Source organism: Mesocricetus auratus, unplaced genomic scaffold, assembly GCF_017639785.1.
Source record: "Mesocricetus auratus isolate SY011 unplaced genomic scaffold, BCM_Maur_2.0 Super-Scaffold_100027, whole genome shotgun sequence".
NCBI classification, from domain to species: domain Eukaryota; kingdom Metazoa; phylum Chordata; class Mammalia; order Rodentia; family Cricetidae; genus Mesocricetus; species Mesocricetus auratus.
Window position 1 is genome coordinate 8,574,169 of NW_024429208.1, and position 18,524 is coordinate 8,592,692.

Below are 18,524 nucleotides of genomic sequence, written 5' to 3' on the forward strand. Positions count from 1 at the left end.
TGACAAAGGGTTGGTGAGTGGGGGAGGGGAAGAAGAGAGCCTTGGGTTGAGACAAGGTCTGGGTCCCAGTAGGACTTACAGGACCACGAGGGTGATGCTGTGACTGCCCCTGTGGGTAATGTGGAGGGAAGCTCTGCCAAGCTCTTTCAGGGTGCTTAATGAATTATTCCTCCTACCTGGCCTACAGGGTGAATTCGTTCATCCAGGGTACCACAGTCTACTCCACTGGTTATAATGGAGGGCAAAAGTTGTGGGGAGACCCTGGGAACATGGTTCCCGACTCTAGGCTTCGATGGACAAGGCCAGTGACTTACACAAGGTTCAGTATGAGTTCGAGACCAGCTTGGTCTACAAGAACTAGTTCCAGGACAGCCTCCAAAGTCACAGAGAAACCCTGTCTTGAACCCCCCCCAAAAAAAGGTTCAGTATGGAGGTCACTATACAGTGAGACACTTGAATGCTCACCTCAGTCCAGAGATCCAGGCCAGTGCCTCACTGTGTTGTGAGGAACTGATGAGAACCTGGGCAGGTTATGGGAGACAGCCAGGTCCCCTGTCTGCATTTCAGTGCTAAGGAGTGGGGGTCCTGAGACATCACATTTGCCCAGCTTGCTAAATGACCCCTCCTGTCCCCGACACCTGCCTAAGTGCACTGCACAGTGATGGACACCGTGTATGCGACTGGGAAACATCTGTTTTGATATTTGGCACAAGCTACACATTTCTACAGATCTCTCCAGTAGAGGAGCCAGCATGGCCACCAGCCCGAAGCTGCAGGCGATGGAATAAACTGGTTAAGTCTCTCTGCCCTCGTCCTTCCTGATCTTCTCTTTTTATCTGTTTTGGAAGGGGTGTGGCGCTGGGAATTGAGCCAGGGCTTTGTGCTGTGTATAATCAGTGAGGCTCCACCAGCTGAGCTGTGGCGCCAGACTTCAGTTTCATTATTTTTAACATTTGGGGTTTTTTTTGTTTGTTTGGTTGTTTTGTTTTGTTTTTGTGACAACAGGCTGGCCTCGTACTCAGAGATCTGCCTGCCTATGACTCTGCTGGCATTTGGGTATTTTCTAAAAGACCTTGCAAAGAGGTTGGCAAGCCCTCACCATTGTCTTTTTCTTACTGATCTGGAGGCTCTTTTTGTTAAAGATACTAAGACATTCTCATGTAAATGTTAGAAATATTTTATTCATCTTAATAATGTCTTTATTTTTTGATACTGGTCTCATTGTATAGACCAGGCCGGCCTGGAATTCACAGAGATCTGCCTGCCTCTGTGTCCCAAGTGCTGGAATTAAAGGTATGCACTACCACACCCAGCCTTGCTTGTAGCCCCTGCTGTCCTTAGTTTATTGGGTAAGCCTAGGCTGACCTCAAACTCATGGCAAGCTTCCTGCCTCTAACTCCTGGGTGGTAGGGATTATAGGATTAAAGACATCACACCTAGTGTCATTGATACATTTAATGTTTTGTGATATTTTATGTAGAAACATCGTGTGTTAAGACAGACCTGTTGCTCTTTTTTAAGTGACTGTATTTATTTGTGTGTATACAATGCACACATGGGTGCACTTGCCTGGCATGGTGTACCTAGAAGTCAAGTTCTGAAAAAGAAAAAGAAACCAACAAACAAAGGGTCCAGCATGACAGCGTGGTGGGGAAAGGTGCTTGGCTTGCCACTGAGCCTAATGACCTGAGTTCTGAGTTCATGGAACCAACTCGCACATGTTGTCCTCTAACCTCAAACATACACACGCACACACGCACGCACGCACACACATGAGATTTTAATTCTGTGTGAAGGCTGGAGAAATGACTTGGGTGTAAAAACACTCACTGCTCTTGCTGAGGGCCAGAGTTCAATGTTAATTTGACTGCAACTCTCGTTGGTGGCGCACGCCTTTAATCCCAGCACTTGGGAGGCAGAGGCAGGCGGATCTCTGTGAGTTCGAGGCCAGCCTGGTCTACTGAGTGAGTTCCAGGACAGCCTCCAAAACAATACAGAGAAACCCTGTCTCGAAAAACCAAAACAAAAAAAAAAAAAAAAAAAAAGAAAGAAAGAAAGAAAGAAAGAAATAGCTGAGTTTAGCTGGGTGGTAGAGATTCACGCCTTTAATCCCAGCAGAGGCAGGAGGATCTCTCAGAGTTGGAGACCAGCCTGGTCTACAAGAGCTAGTTCCAGGACAGCCTCCAAAGCCACAGAGAACCCCTGTCTCAAGACCCCCCTCCCCCAAAAGAGGAAAAAAACAAAAAAGCTAAACTTGTTAAAATCCAGACAGTGGCATACCTTTCCATTTCTTTCCTCTTTTGTGAAAATGTGAGCTGGGGTCCAGGAGTCAAGGCCAGCCTGGACTACACAGCGGGAAACAACAGGGCTGCGGATACAGCTCAGCTGGATATGTCCTGGTCCAGCAGACAGGCAACATTGCATAAGCCAGGTGTGGTGGCCTATAACTGTCATCCTAGCACTTGGTAGAGGCAGGAGGATCAGAAGTTCAAAGTCATCCTTGGCTACATAGTGATTTCCAGGTCAACCTAGGCTACATGAGAACACCCCTCCCCCAAAAAAGAATAATCAAATAATAGCAACAACAAGCGAACAAGAAAGCTAGGTGGCGGTGATGCACACCTTTAATCCCAGCACTCAGAGGCAGAGGCAGGCAGATCTCTGTGAGTTCAAGGCCAGCCTAGCCTACAGAGCAAGTTCCAGGATAGGCTCCAAAGCTAAACAGAGAAACCGTGTCTTAAAAACAACCAAAAACAGCCTGGTCTACCGAGTGAGTTCCAGGACAGCCTCCAAAACAATACAGAGAAACCCTGTCTTGAAAAAAACCAAAAAAAAAAAACAAAAACAAAAACAAAAAACCAGAAAAAAATAAAAAAAATAAATAAAATTTAAAAACACAGAACAAGAAATTCCCCAGTTGTGAGAAGTACAGAGTTCTTTTATCTTTTTCTGGCTATTTGATATTTTTGTTGGTATTGGGAATATTTTCCATTACATTACCAATTTTAACCTAAGATTAACACATGGGCGTTATTAGGATCCAAAGAGCACTGGGTGGGCAGACCTGGCAGGCCCGTAACAGCCCCCCAGCAGGTCTCCACCCCAAGCTGCATCCCCAGCACCTGGATCCAACCCACCCCTGCTAAGGACCATTCGGTACTTTCCATCCCTTTGCTTGTAACTGGCAGAGCCCCTTCCAGCCCTGACCCAGGCCACCTTCTCCTTGGTTCTCTGTACCTCTTTGGGATGGAGTAACTGCCCTGGGCTAGCTCCCATGCTCTAGTCAACCCCTCGGGGGTAAGGACATTGAGGATCATGGATGTAGCCCACATGCTTGGCCTCTGAAGCCCTAGTCAAGCACCAGGCCCCTGCATGGATGTGGGTCACCCAGACCCCCTCTTTTAAGTTTAGTTGCTCCAGACCACCTGCAGGTGTGGACTGTCACGGAAACCCCCACATGTGACAACGGAAAGTCCAAAATTCTACAGGAGTCTTTTCTGTTGATCTCCCGCCAGAGGCTGGGGGACGCTTGCCTTCAACAGTCAGTGCTCAGACAACGGTGGGTGTTCTGGGACAGCTTCAGGCTTTTTTATGAAAAAGTGCAGACTTTGGTCTATGATGCGGTTTTTAGTTCTTCTTTGCCCATTGCCCTTGGCAGAGGAATCCCCATCTGAGAAGCCCCCACAGAGGGAGAAGTCCCTGGCTGGGGAGAAACCCCCAGGCTGCAGGCGTGACATTAAGAGGATAGTAACCCTGCAAAACAAGGGGCCACCTGGGCCACTGCAGGATCAGCATCTGATCGCCCAAAGGTGCAAGGACTGCCTCTGGTATCCTGGGTGCTTCATGTGGGTATTCTGCAGCTGGTGGGCTGAGACATTCCAGCAGTGCCCTAGGTGCTCTTGAGACCCTGGAAAGGTATGAGCAGGGTGCAAGGGCCTGGGGCCTGTGTCCACTCCACCATGTCAGTGAGGAGGCTCTGGTGCTCGGTTGACAGGGGATTGGGGGTTGATGTTTCTGTAGTAAGTACATACCTACAGGAGACAGCAGGAGAGGCCAGTGAGCAGCCGCCTTCGGGGCTGAGGGACAGGTGGTGCCTCTCAGGGGACACAAGCCCATCTTGGCATCACCCAAGGCTTCCTTCTCAGTACCTCAGTACCATAGCAAAGGCGCTATGGTCATGGCTTGGAGCCTTGTGACAGACAGTGAGAGGGCCCCAACCCCCACACACAGCTTTTAGGGCGGCATTCTCCATCTCTGCCTATCTGACTGTACACATACACCCTGGCTCTGAGGTGACCGGACTTTCACAATAAAGTTCTCTCTTCCCAGTACCTGGATCTCATGCTGACTGCCTCACCCATGTTCAGCATTGACACTGCATCTTCTCCCTTCCTGCTTGGTTCTACACACACACACACACACACATACACACACACACTTGCTACACAGCAATCTCAGCACACAAGGAACTCTCAGAGGGGCCCTGAGTTAGGAGACAGGAGAACCCAAGAGAGACCAAGGCCGGGACTAGCCACACATGGTTTCCTGCCCAGATCTCCCTGGTGGCCACCCTTATGAGGATGACACTACTCACTGAATCAGTCACCTGCACAGCCTGAGCTCCCCTCCCAGTGTACCATACAGTCCCAGCCGTACCACATTCCAGGGCCATGCTAACCAGTCTTAGCATTTGCTTCTATTCAACTATCAACACTCATAGTGGCTGGGGCCCCAGCACAAACCTGACTATAACACTTTGCTCCAATAGCTTGTCACCGCCGAGGCCACTTCCAGCTGTAGGTTCTCACCTTGCTGGGGCCACCATTTCCATCTGTATCCTCCACACCATGTCCATCTGTGTCATCTACACCATGTCCATCTGTATCATCTCTACACCATGTCCATCTGTATCATCTCTACACCATGACCATCTGTATCCTCTACACCATGTCCATCTGTATCCTCCACACCATGTCCATCTGTATCATCTCTACACCATGTCCATCTGTATCATCTCTACACCATGTCCATCTGTATCATCTCTACACCATGTCCATCTGTGTCATCTCTACACCATGTCCATCTGTATCCTCTACACCATCTCCATCTGTATCCTCTACACCATGTCCATCTGTATCCTCTACACCATGTCCATCTGTATCATCTCCACACCATGTCCATCTGTATCATCTCTACACCATGTCCATCTGTGTCATCTCTACACCATGTCCATCTGTATCCTCTACACCATCTCCATCTGTGTCATCTCCACACCATGTCCATCTGTATCCTCTACACCATGTCCATCTGTATCCTCTACACCATGTCCATCTGTGTCATCTCCACACCATGTCCATCTGTATCCTCCACACCATGTCCATCTGTGTCATCTCCACACCATGTCCATCTGTGTCATCTCCACACCATGTCCATCTGTGTCATCTACACCATGTCCATCTGTATCCTCCACACCATGTCCATCTGTGTCATCTACACCATGTCCATCTGTATCGTATACACCATGTCCATCTGTGTCATCTCTACACCATGTCCATCTGTATCCTCTACACCATGTCCATCTGTGTCATCTACACCATGTCCATCTGTGTCATCTACACCATGTCCATCTGTGTCATCTCTACACCATGTCCATCTGTGTCATCTCTACACCATGTCCATCTGTATCCTCCACACCATGTCCGTTATCTGTCTCTAGAACACCTCCTGATTTTCCTGGTGCTCCTGTCCTTCAGGTTACACTACCCCTGGTCTCTATCATGAACCCTGAGAATGCTACTTAGACTATGAGGGGAACCAGACAAGAACTTGCAGGGTCCAGGGGCATTTGCCTAGGGCTCTCTGCCTTCCTGCCCCTTGCTGTTGAACCCCCCTGACAGACCCACAGTCCAATGTGCTGGCCACTTCTGAGCGCAGAGATATGCCATGCGTTGTTCCTATGCATCAGCACACAGGATGAACCATCTCCACTGTCCTGTTAGAGTCTTCCATTCCATTCCTCCGGCCCCAGGTCTGGAACAGCTAGGGGTTCTCAGCCAGGTCCATTGTCCAGTCCTTTGCGTTGGTTTCTTATTGTGGCTACTCTCAGAGGTGCTGGCTCATCTCATCTGGGCAGCCAGTATATGGCTGTGCACGAGTATCTTGCTTGCATGTTTTTGGTCACCACATACATGTCATACCAGTAGAAGCCAAAAGAAGGTGTCAAAATCCTCTGGAACTGGAGTTATGAATAGGTCGTGAGCCATCACATGGGTGCTGAGAACCAAACCCGAACCTTCTGCAAGATCAACAAGTGCTCTTAAGTGCTGCTGAGCCATTTCTCCAGTCCCCTTTCTTTTCTAATTTCAGTGTGTGTGTGTGTGTGTGTGTGTGTGTGTGTGTGCATGTGTGCGTGCATGTGTGCGTGCATGCGTGTGTGTGTGTGTGTGTGCATGTGTGTGTGTGCATGTGTGTGTGTGCATGTGTGTGTGTGTATGTTCCTGAGTATGGAGCTAAAGGTGAACATGGGGTGTTTTCTTCAGTTGCTCTCCACCCAAGTTTTTGAGGCAGGTTCTCTTGTGGAACCTGGAACTTAATCCATTCAGCTAGGCTGCCTGGGCAGCGAGCTCTCCCGAGGCTTCTGTCTCTACCTCCCCAGCACTGGGATAACTCAGGTGCCCAGGCTTGCTGGGGCAGGGAGATAGTCCACTGAGCTGTCTTCCCAGCCCATCCTGGTTTTACCCATAAACAGGACCCTCTGTAGGAAGACTAGAGGGGCAACTTTCCTGTTTCCTCCATCCCAACCCCAGCCCGGGCAGCTACCCTGGATTCCACAGGAAGTCTCTGTCCCCAACCTGCAGAAGGCGGGCCCTGATTGGCTCCAGGGTGAGTAGTAGCCTCTGCTCTTTTCTGGTTGAAAGTATAACAGAGACGTGGAACAAGGCAAGCGTCGCCTTTCCCCAGCTGGGGAGTAGGTATATTGGCTCACAGGTGCCTCTGGGATAGTCCCAAGACACCCAAAGGTAGAGAGAAAGGGGGTCGCAAGCTCGCATAGGCCAGCAGGGGGCGCTGGCGCACGGTCCGTGTGGAAACAATGGCTGGCGGGGATGGGACGCTGCGCCGCCTGCTGAGACTGCACCGCACCGAGATCGCTGTGGCGGTAGACAGCGCCTTCCCGCTGCTGCACGCTCTGGCTGACCACGACGTGGTTCCAGAGGACAAGTTCCAGGTGGGCTCCTGGTCCCCCAGGACCTCTCAGTCTCCCCACTCCTCTCCCCACAACTTAGATCCCTCCCAAGCCCTGCCAACACCCACACACCCACGCACACCAGCCAAGGGGTGGCCTCGGGAGACCTCTCCAGGACAAGTTTCAGGTGAGTCCCCTAACCGCACATCCTGTGCACCCCCACTTCCCAGAATCCAGGGATCTGCAGGAATAGGCAGGTCTCCCTTCCAAAAGAGGCAACAGGGATTGGGGGCAGGGTATGCACAGGCAGCCTGATACTGTCACTTCAGGAGACACTCCGGCTGAAGGAGAAGGAGGGCTGCCCGCAAGCCTTCCATGCCCTGCTGTCCTGGCTCTTGACCCAGGACAGTGGGGCCATCCTGGACTTCTGGAGGGTTCTCTTCAAGGACTACAATCTGGAACGGTACAGCCGCCTGCATACCATCCTGGATGGCTTCCCAAAAGGTGGGCCTGTGCTGACGGTGCCTGGCATCCCAGCCTATGGGGAGGGAGCATTGAGTCTACGGGTCTAAGTTAAGTGTTTTCAGGGAGCCACTAGAACTGGGCTGGATCCTAAGAGGCACTGGGCAAAGGCCTGTCTCAGGAGTGCCCTGTTCTAGAGCCTACCCTGAGGAAAAGGCTCTATCTAAGACAGGGCCTTTGTCCCTGCTGCAGATGTGGACCTCAGCCAGCCCCGGAAGGGGAGGAAGCCCCTTGCTGGTCCCAAGGTCTCTGTACTGCCACCCAGACCCCCTGCCAAGAGAAAAGCCCCAGAGGAACCTCGTGCTACGCCAACAGCAACCCTGACCCCAAAGAGCTCCTCCAGCCCAGGTACTCAGGGAGAGGAGCTAGCCAGGATGTCGGGGCCCTCTCCAACTGGCTCTCGGGAGCTTCTGTCCCAGGGATGCCTGCCCAGGGCCAGCCTGATAGAGCCGCAGTCACCTCTGAGCCCTGGTGGAGGCTCACCGCCTCGCAGCTTCTTCCTGTTCTGAAGGCTGAGTTCCTCCTGGCTGGTGAGGCAGGCAGGTGGTTTTGATTTCGTTTCTGTTGAAGAAGGAAATGGCCTAACACGGCTTAAGAACACTCAGGGGGTCAGGAAACCCTTGATCTGCCCCTACCAGGTGCTCTCCCCCACCCAGGACCGCCCCGGCCCAGAAAGGGCTTTACCTTCAGGCTGCCTCCACCTCTCCTTGGCAGGCTCCCATCCAAAGACCAAGCCCCCTAAGAAGCCAGAGGGCAACTCGGAATCACAGCGCCTCCCGCTGGGGAATGGTGAGTAAGGCCAAGAGAGCAAGGGGCTGAGTGTGTGGAGGTTGGTGGGGATCTGATCCCATTGGCCTCAGCTGGATGGCCAAGTCCAAAAGTGTTGTCAGTCACTCCATCCACACTGCCCTGAGTGTCTCCTCCCAGATCGCTGCCTACTTAGTGCTCCCAACCTTCAGGCCAGCCCAGAAACAGCCATGACAAAACTATTCCTGCTCCTCAGCTGGGCCCAACCTCGTTACCGTCAATCCCACACTGATCCCAGCACCCCATAGACCTCTCACTTCCTGGTCCTCACCCCGCAAGATGGCCTAGGAACTCTGTGCCCTGGTGTGGCGTAGGTCCCACATCGTGAGATACTTGTTAATCTCTCGCTGTGCTCAACTCCGCTAACACGTGCAGTCCCACAGACCCGTGCTCGTGATTGCACGTGTGTATCCACTGGTGTCGTACCTTCTCCAGGAATTCAGGCCGTGTCGGCTTCCGTCCAGAGAGCTGTGACTGTGTCCTCTGGGGAGGTCCCAGGAACCCGAGGGGCCGTGGAAGGGATCCTTATCCAGCAGGTGTTTGAGGCAGGCAAGTGCATGGGGAGCAGGCTGCCAGGGAGACCCAGGCCTTCAGGAGGCGGCTCCAGAGCAACCGTGGCCGAGGCTGAGGACAAGGCAGCCAGTGTACCCCCATGAAGTTCTGCTGGCTTTGGGGCACAATGATGCTGAAGGCCCGTCCATTGTCACATTCAGGCATCGAGTGCCCACCCCGTCATTAGTGGGCGCTGCTGAGTCACAGCTGACATCCCTAAATGGTTTTTCCATGTGCTCCAGGTCTCTCTACCGCCCTAGCCTCAGGCATGTATGTCCTGTCCAGTCCCCTCATTATTTATCCAGGCTCCTTCCATAACTGCCTACCTACTGGGTAGGCTAGCAGGGTACCTTATATGCTACCCACGCCATCTGGACAAGACAGAGTCACTTGCCATTGCAGTATCTGCTCTCCAGCATCTTCTCTGTCCTGGGCACCAGACTTGGATGCTATGGACAGCCAGGATGATCTGGGAGCTGATGCCAGTCCTGGCCTGGCCCCGTCAGAGCAGCCCCAAGAATCTTGTCTGACTATGCTGGGGTTACCATAACAAAAATGTCCCTGGGTTTTTTTTTTTCAAAGATGATCTCTCAGCACCTGGGATCACAGGCTTTTTTTTAAAGATTTTTTTAAAATTTTATTTATTATGTATACAGTGTTCTGTCTGCATGTATGCTTGCATGACAGAAGAGGGCACCAGATCTCATTATAGATGGTTGTGAGCCACCATGTGGTTGCTGGGAACTGAACTCAGGACCTCTGGAAGAACAGTCAGTGCTCTTAACCTCTGAGCCATCTCTCCAGCCCATGTCCCTGGGTTTATAACAACAGATTCCAAAGTCAAGATGTGGGTGGCCAGGGACGCATCCCTCTGGAGGCTATGGCGGGTCCCTACCCTGTCTCTAGTACCTAGTGCTGTTGTGGAGCTCACTTCTGGGCTGTGGCTATGTCTCTCCAGTCTAACTGTGTGTCTCTCTGTTTTCATCTTTCCTTGTTAGAGCATTGGATTTAGGGTCTAGTACGACATCACCTTAAACAATTATATCTCCAAATCCCCTGTTTCCAGCAAGGCCCTACTCTGAGCTGATGAGTGCACACTATCTTAGTAAATTCCAGCAAAGAATCCCTCGTTGTACCCAGAACCCAGGCCTCAGACTTGGCTGTGGTTAGGGAATGGGGAGGAATGGCAGGCTTTGGTTTCTCCCAGACCCCTGGTGTTAGCTCAAGCCTGGTTTCCCTCCCTTCCCAGGAGGCTCCAAGAAGTGCATCCAGGTTGGGGGCGAGTTTTATACTCCTAGCAAGTTCGAAGACCCCGGTGGCAATACAAAGAACAAGACCCGGAGTGGTGGCAGCCTAAAGCCAGTAGTCCGAGCAAAGGGAGCCCAGGTCGCTATCCCTGTAAGCATCATCCAGTATGTCCATCTTTGGGGAGCTGGGCCTTGGGTAGCTCCCCTCCCCCACAAAATAGCCTGGAGTTGGGAGTTACTTCCCAGAACCACCTAGTCCTGGTGGCCACATGGATCTGCCCTGACCCTGGCTACCTCATCATGACCCTGCATGTCTCATAGGGTAGAGATGAGCAGAGAATGAGCCAGCAGTGCGGGGTCCCTGTCCTTCCAGCCCTTCCCAGTGAGCCCCAGGTTCACCAGGTAAGCCCCAAGAACAGGGGAGCCTGGCTTCTCCACCAGCGTTCACCCAGACCTTCTGTCCCTTGTCCTGGGCGTTTAGCTGCCTGGAAAACAGGTCTGAGTTCCTACCCATGCGGGGCTCCTCCCTTCCTCCCCCTCCCCTTCTGTCTCCTCCCACTCCCTCCCCTCTGCTCTTTCTTGGAAGTGGCTCTTTCCCACGATTTCAAATTAGTCAGAGCAGGTGAGGTTCTTCCAGAGAAATCACATGTTCATCTACGTTGTAGTCATGGTGGTACACGAATTTAATCCCAGCACTCAGGAGGCGGAGGCAGGTAGATTTCTGAGTTTGAGGCCAGCCTGGCCTACAAAGTGAGTTCCAGGATGGCCAGGACTACACACAGAAACCCTGTCTTGAAAAAACAAAACAAAACAAAAAACAAACCAAAACAAAATCATATATATTAAAATAAAATCACACATTCACTCCATACTACAAAAAGCATCTCAGTGGGCTGGAGAGATGGCTCTGGTTAAGAGCACTGGCTGCTCTTCCAGAGGTCCTGAGTTCAATTTCCAGCAACCACAAGGTGACTCACAACCATCTGTAATGAGATCTGGTGCCCTCTTCTGGCCTACAGGCATACATGCAGACAGAATACTGTATATATAATAAATAAACCTTAAAAAAAAGGCATCTTAGTTGGAGTTGGGGTAGAGATGCTGTTAAATCTGGAGTATGAGGGTTCCCTGGGGACATCAACCTCACCCTCTCCTCCCCAGCACCTCTGGCTGGCTGTGCCTGACTGAACCAGCCATCATTGACTATAGGTCCCAACACCTCAGAGCCAGGCACTCTCCCTGGACATCAAAGATTGAAGGGTCCAGTTCTGCCCTGCTCCACAAGACAGGTACCCAAATACCCAATACAGGTATTTGGGGGCCTGTGGAAGTATTCCCATGGACGTGCAGGTCTCTGTGCAGGGCCAGCATAGCCTGGCATCTGTGAGCTTCCTGAGGAGGTGGTACCAGACTCACAATTGCCTCTATCCTGACAAAAGCATAAGGTGGGGAACAGGGGGTGACAGGAGGTACCCAGGACTGACAGGAAACCCCATGGGCCCATCCACCGGCTGTCCTGTTTGGCAGGTGGGCTCCACTTAGAGGGCTGCCCGGTACCCAGTACTTCTTCCAGAGAGGAACGCCCTCTAGGTCTGTTCAAGAACCAGCACTGTAAAGATTAAAGCAGAGGCCAGGCAGGGGCAACCATGGAGCAGGGAGGGAATCTGGGATTCGGTCCCTGGCCGTGAGCATTGCAGGAGGAGCCTCCCCAGGGCCGGCTCTCAGGCAGGCACTGTGCTCCCTTCTGGGTCTGCATGGGCCCCTCTCGCCTGGTCAGAAGAACGAGGACGAGTGTGCTGTGTGCCACGATGGAGGTGAGCTCATCTGCTGTGATGGCTGTCCCCGGGCCTTCCACCTGGCTTGCCTGTCGCCACCTCTGCGGGAGATCCCCAGGTGAGCAGAATTCCCCTTGCTACTTTTGTCCTGGCCACCCAGATCCATCACTGTCCTTATCTGCTGACCTTGAAGAAGCCTAGCAGCCCCCAGCTCCACAGATAGACAGTCAGGGTCCTGCAGGAAGAGCCATGCTTTGGGGCACTGGCCATGGGCACGGTAAGATTTTCCCACCATGCCACCTTCCTCCCCTCTCTGCCATAAGGCTCATTCAGGGCAACAGGCCTAAAGGCAGCCATAACACAGAGTCCCCAAAGCAAAGGTGGGCATATTATGTTTTTCACCCCAGGTTCCTAGCCCAAACTTCCTTGAGCTCAGGTCTTTTTCTCCAAGGTCCTCCTAAATATCCCAGGTAAGGTTGGGGGACACAGAAGCCACAAAGTCACAGTCTCCACTCCCATCGCTGACTGCACAGGTCTTTGTCCTGGGGGTGCAGCAGTCTGTGGGGCTCTAGCCTTGGCTGTGTCCCTTGTTTTACCAGGTCTCTCTGGCCCTTTTCCACCAGAGTCCTTCCGGTGCTGTCATTGCTGCCCCACCCCCATCCCTAGAGAAACATGTGTGTTCTGAGGATGGAAACAGTGTAGCCGAGGGCGAGCCTACAACTGCTTCATGCCCACAGGCACAGGCACTGAGGGTTACTGAGCATAGGGAAATCTTTGTTTGTTTGTTTGTTTGTTTTGTTTTTCGAGACAGGGTTTCTCTGTGGCTTTGGAGGCTGTCCTGGAACTAGCTCTCGTAGACCAGGCTGGTCTTGAACTCATAGAGATCCGACTGCCTCTGCCTCCTGAGTGCTAAGATTAAAGGCGTGTGCCACCAATGCCTGGCTGAGCATAGGAAATTCTTAAAGATTAGCTGAGACACAGTCTAGGGACACTGACTCTCTGGCCAGGCCATCCTCCAGGGCTAAATAACTCACAACCTACTGAACTTCCCTTGTGGTAACTGGCTTAACCATTCCTGGGTTTGGTTTCCCACGGTGATATGGAGGGTCCTCAAGCTGCCCCTGCCATGAGTTTGGGGGGGAGGGGGTGTCTATGGTCTCTGCTTTGTCCTGCATGCCTGTGACTGGTGGCCTCCCTAAATAGCGGCCTCTGGAGGTGCTCCTGCTGCCTCCAGGGCAGAGTCCAGCAGAACCTGTCCCAGCCTGAAGAGTCCAGGCCCCTGGAGTCACCTGCAGAGACCCCGGTATGCCCATACTGGATCCCCCCCCCCCCCCTTCCTTCTCTCTGTCCCTCTACAGTCCTACCCCCTGGCTTCTCCTGTGAGTTCTGCTTGCCCTGGCTGTAGTGTCAAGCTCTATTCCAGCCTGAGCAACCTTTCTGGCCATTTCCCTGTCCTTTCAATGGCCCAGTTCCTTCTAGTCTGTGGGCCCTGAGCAGGATACACTCCCACCACCCCTAAAATTCTCCAAAAGCCTTGGTAGCTTTCTGTTGTGTTGCACCCTACATCCTGTTAGAAACCCATTTGCTCTGACAGACCCTGAGGCCACTGTCACCAGCTCGAACATGGCAAGGATGGAAGGGTTTGCTGAGAGCCATGGAGCCACATACCCAGCCCTTCTTCTCTGTTTTTAACATTTGTTTCTTTGCATTTGTGTTTTGCCTGCGTGTATGTCTGCGAGAGGGTATCAGATGCCCTGGAACTGGAATTACAGACAATTGTGAGCTGCCATGTGGATGCTGGGAATTGAACCCAGGTCCTTCCTCTAAACTGCTGAGCCATCTCTCCCACCTGCACCGAGCCTTTTTAACCCCAAACCCACCCCAGCAGCCCAGTCATGACTCCCTGGTGGTGCTGAGCAGTGCCCTGTGGCCCCTGAGTGCTGACCCTTGAATTCCAGGTCCTCCTGGGGCTGAGGTCAACTTCAGAGGGAACCAGGGCCCTGTCCAGGGAGCTCCCAGTCAGCTCAGACGCTGCTATCACCTATGTGAACCTGCTGGCCCCACCTTCTGCAGCCCCCCTGCCTCTGCTGAGTGCTGGGGTTGAGGGGCAGCAGGTGAGTGGGGGGACCCCTGGGGCCTGGGTGCTGTCTTCTGGGAGCTCTAGACCTACAGGGCATGGTAAACCCAAAACAGAAGAGCTGGTGGACCCCTTAGGGGCTAGGGATTAGAAGGGCATTCCAGGGGTCCAGGAGGACTCTGCCAGGAGGCACAGGGGCTGTGGGAGAGCACCTAGAGGGACTCGTGCATGGCTCTCAACCCTGCTACTCAACTCTGATGTCCCCAAGTCCAGCTGGGCCTTCTAGATGGCTCAGCAGGTAAAGGGGCTTGCTGCCAAGCCTGAGGACCTGAGCTGGATCCCCAAGATTGCAGACGGAGGGACTCACTCTGCAAGTTGTCCTCTGATCTCCATGTGCACACTCACAGATAGTAAATTAACTAGAAAGGAGGGAGGGAGGGAGGAAGGAAGGAAGGGAGGTAGGGAGGGAGGGAGGGAGGAAGGAAGAAAAAAAGAAAGAAAAAGGCCTAACTTGGTTATCTGGGTAATACACACACTCACACACACCAGACACACACAAATCCGGTGACACAAGACAGCATTGGAGACTCAGAATCCCCCAAGCCCTGCCCACCTCCAGCAGGCACATTCCCTACAAGCTCCTCTGGAGCTTGGCGAGAGCAGGGCTGGATGAATTGACCCTAGCGGGCCAGGCACTTTCTGACCGTTGCTAGGGTTACCCCTGCCTTCTCTGGACACCAAAGCATCAGAACTTAACAGTCCCGTTCATGCGATTTGCAACCACGAGTTTTCCTGGTTAACCCAGCTTGGTGGGGCTTACGGTGAGTACCGCACAGGCCTTGAGTTGCTGTCGGCATTGCTCGATCACGCCCCTGCAGGGTCCAGCACCAGGCGCGCGGTGCGGTGTGTGCGGGGACGGCGCAGACACGCTGCGGTGTACACACTGTGCTGCCGCCTTTCACTGGCGCTGCCACTTCCCGATGGCAGCAACCCGACCAGGGTGAGTGAGGTGGTGCGGGCGGGAGAGTAGCCAACATCCCCACCCACCCCGTGGGTTCTCGCACCGAGCAAGCTTTCTCCACTACTCTAGGACGAACTCCCGCTGCAAGTCCTGCTCTGCAGACCCCACTCCCACGCTGGGCGAGGCAGCGCCCACTTCAGGACGCCCAGCCCCTGTGCTTGCCAAGGTCAGTGTGAGGTCAGTTGAGGTGGGGTCCTGTGGGCATGGAGGAGAATTTAAAGCCACATCCACTAACCTTGTGTCCCCTTGAGTTTTTATTGTTTTTTTTATTTTTTGGTTTTTCTGTGTAGCTTTGGCTGTCCTGGAACTCACTCTGTAGACCGAGCTGGCCTCGAACTCACAGAGATCCACCTGCCTCTGCATCCTGAATGCTCTGATTAAAGGCGTGGGCCACCACCACAGGGCTTTTAGAGGCAGGGTATCACTACAGATCTCTGGCTGTCTTGGAACTCCCTCTATAGACCAGGCTGGCCTCAAATTGGCAGTGGTCTGCCTGCCTCTGCCTCTCAAATGCTGGGATTAAAGACTTGTGTCACTTTTTATTTTTTAAAAACTAGTGCTGGGATCAAAGGTGTCCATCACCGCACCCAGCCCCCATTCACCTGCTGCCCCTCAACCCCAGCACTCAGCAGAGGCAGGGGGGCTGCAGAAGGTGGGGACAGCAGGTTCACATAGGTGATAGCAGCATCTGAGCTGACCGGGAGCTCCCTGGACAGGCTCCTGGTCCCCTCTGAAGCTGACCTCAGCCCCAGGAGGACCTGGAATTCAAGGGTCAGCACTCAGGGGCCACAGGGCACTGCTCAGCACCACCTGGGAGTCGTGACTGGGCTGCTGGGGTGGGTTTGGGGTTTGAGGTTGGTGCAGGTGGGAGAGATGGCTCAGCAGTTTAGAGGAAGGACCTGGGTTCAATTCCCGGTAAATACAACATGTCGGTTGCCCACTGTGCCTGCACCTCAAGCCTGCTTTGTGGTGGGGTACCGGCTGCTGCTTCTGCAAGCTGGAGTCCTGCTTCCGGGACCCCAGCCTGCTGCTAGGTTGGATTGGCTGTTAACTCTTTGGTTTTAGGTGGGGGACGACTCTGCTGGCCATGAGCCTGCTCTGCAAAGGGATGATCTGGAGTCCCTTCTGAATGAGGTAAGGCATCACCTGGCCTCGGCTGAGCTCCCAGCTCTCTTGCTGCCTCAAGTCAGGCAGGCCCCAGCAGTCCAGTGCCGCCCCGCCCCCACGGATGATGCTCTTCCCAGTGCGCCCCGCCCCCACGGATGATGCTCTTCCCAGTGCGCCCCGCCCCCACGGATGATGCTCTTCCCAGTGCGCCCCGCCCCCACAAATGCTCTTCCCATCCAGGAGCCCCAGGGTGCCGAGGCCTACAGGAGATGAGCTGCTTCCTCCTACCTGTAGTCCTCCTCCTCCCCCCTGGCGCCTGGGAGTCCTATTGTCCTCAGGACGTTAGAACCAGGGGAGGGGCTTAATCCCTCGACTCTTGAGGGAGAGCTGGTAGGGTGGTCTTTCAGGGACCTCACTCTTACCCCTCCCAACTCAGGTTTCTGCACCTTAAGATGGCCGGGTTGGGCCAGGTGTGGTGGCCCAGGTCTTTGGTTCCCAACACTTGGGAGGCAGACAGAGGATTGTGAGGTGGATGCTAATCTGGACCACGTGATGAAACTCTGTCTCAGAAACCTGAGGGGCTAGAGAAATGGCTCGGTGGCTGAGTGTGTTTTGCTCTTGCAGAAGATCACCTTTACTTCCCAGTGGCCATGTCAGTGAGCTATGTACAGGCAGAGCTGTGGAAATGCAAAGACAGAGATGGATGACCACCATGAATGGGCATTTGAAATAATGAGCACCCCCCCATGACTTCCTAGTCCTGATAGGATGCGACTCTTGAGCAGAGGGGAAGGATCTAGCTCAGAAAGCCACCAAGAAGAGGAAGGGACAGCCTGGTGGCCAAGCTGAGGGACTAAAACATGTTCTAGAAAAGCACTCAAGTGCTTTACTGGCATGTCCTGTGGGGCCTCGGGTCTCAGTCCCCCACCTTGAATTAGAGGGACAGGGTGTGTGATACCTTCACATCAGAATGACACAATTCTGTAGACATGGCGGGGTGGGCAGGGGCTCTGAGGAGGTCCAGCTGGTCTGGACCTCTGTGCCACTCTCTTCCAGCACTCCTTCGACGGCATCCTGCAGTGGGCCATCCAGAGCATGTCACGCCCGCTGCCCGAGACACCACCCTTCTCCTCCTAACCCCAGGTGGCCCCGGAGGGTGGGCAGCATAGCACCAGCCTCTCACCCCAAATCATCGGATGAGGCAGAGTTGCTTTCCAGCCACTGTGTTCTGAGAGGACGTGCTCTGTCACCCCAGCAGCTGGGCTGCTTAGGACCAAGAGCTGGCAGGTCCCAGCCGTCAGTACCCAGCTTGCAGGTGGCCCTGGTCTTTGTGGGGACACAAGGCCATCCTGTGTCCTGAGATTAAAGTCACTTCCGTGGGCTTTGAGGTGCTCTGTAGTGGTTGATTTTGGGGGTATCCATACTCCTGGTGCTTGACACTAGGCCAGGGTGGAAGGGGTTCACAGTTACAGAAGAGGGATGCCTTGAGGAAAAATCACAGGAGGAATGGCCAGCACTGTGTGCCCTTGGAGCAAAGCCTGAGGCCCTGTCATGGTCCCCAAGGCCCTGTGTGGCTTTGTCCCATCTCCACCTCTGTGTCAGTCCCCCTGTGCCAGAAGCATCGGTTCAGAACTGCATATTGTAACACTTGGACACGTGGAGCAGGGCTCTGCCTGGGTGGGTGTGGGCATGTGTGTGCCCGTATGTGAACACTCAGTCCCTGTTTACCGTGGTTGGGGAGGGGGCTTTCTCAGAAGGTGGACTGCGGCACACAGATGCTGTCCTTGTTTTCTGGTGGGGGAGGTCACAGATAGAATGAAGAGCTAAAGCCCCTAGAATCTGCAAGACCACAATCCAGGTTCACCCCCTTTTACAAGGACCATGGACCTCCCGAAATTGATCCCTTTCCTTTTACTCAAGCTTGCCCAGGTCCTGGCCCTGTGAAGCCACCCATAGACAGGCTCCTTGAGGAAACAAAAGCTTCTGGTTTGACTTATTGGGGAAGGGAAGTACAGCAGAACAGCCTCTGGCCACCCCTTCCTTCCGTCCTCTTGGACTTCCTGTATGTCATCTCCACTACCACAAGATGCCTGCTTCACTTTGCCACAGAGTCTAGTCTTTTAGTTTAGTTTGGTTTTGAGACAGGGTTTCACTGTGTGTCCCTGGCTGTCCGGTACTCACTCTGTAGACCAGGCTGGCCTTGAACTCACAGAGTTCCACCTGCGTCTAGGCT

At 53.4% G+C, this 18,524-nt stretch overlaps 1 protein-coding gene across 4 annotated transcripts; it reads left to right on the forward strand.

The window, feature by feature from the left end:
• The first annotated feature begins 6,474 nt into the window (after window positions 1–6,474).
• On the forward strand, window positions 6,475–17,673 carry Aire (autoimmune regulator). Of its 4 annotated transcripts, none has more exons than XM_021227501.2 (14): window positions 6,475–7,225; window positions 7,513–7,687; window positions 7,898–8,053; window positions 8,420–8,494; window positions 8,948–9,061; window positions 10,314–10,462; window positions 10,633–10,713; window positions 12,089–12,204; window positions 13,290–13,389; window positions 14,045–14,200; window positions 15,042–15,163; window positions 15,254–15,361; window positions 16,250–16,318; window positions 17,348–17,673. In XM_021227501.2, the coding sequence occupies exons 1-13, from the start codon at window positions 7,091–7,093 to the stop codon at window positions 16,311–16,313; spliced, it is 1,551 nt and encodes a 516-aa protein (XP_021083160.1). In that variant the 5' UTR covers window positions 6,475–7,090; the 3' UTR covers window positions 16,314–16,318; window positions 17,348–17,673. The 4 variants fall into 4 exon arrangements, with proteins under 4 accessions (XP_021083160.1, XP_005070752.1, XP_021083161.1 ...); XM_005070695.4 differs by having other exon boundaries at window positions 6,476–7,225; window positions 12,092–12,204; window positions 15,254–15,350; XM_005070694.4 differs by having other exon boundaries at window positions 6,477–7,225; window positions 15,254–15,350.
• Window positions 17,674–18,524: the final 851 nt, after the last annotated feature.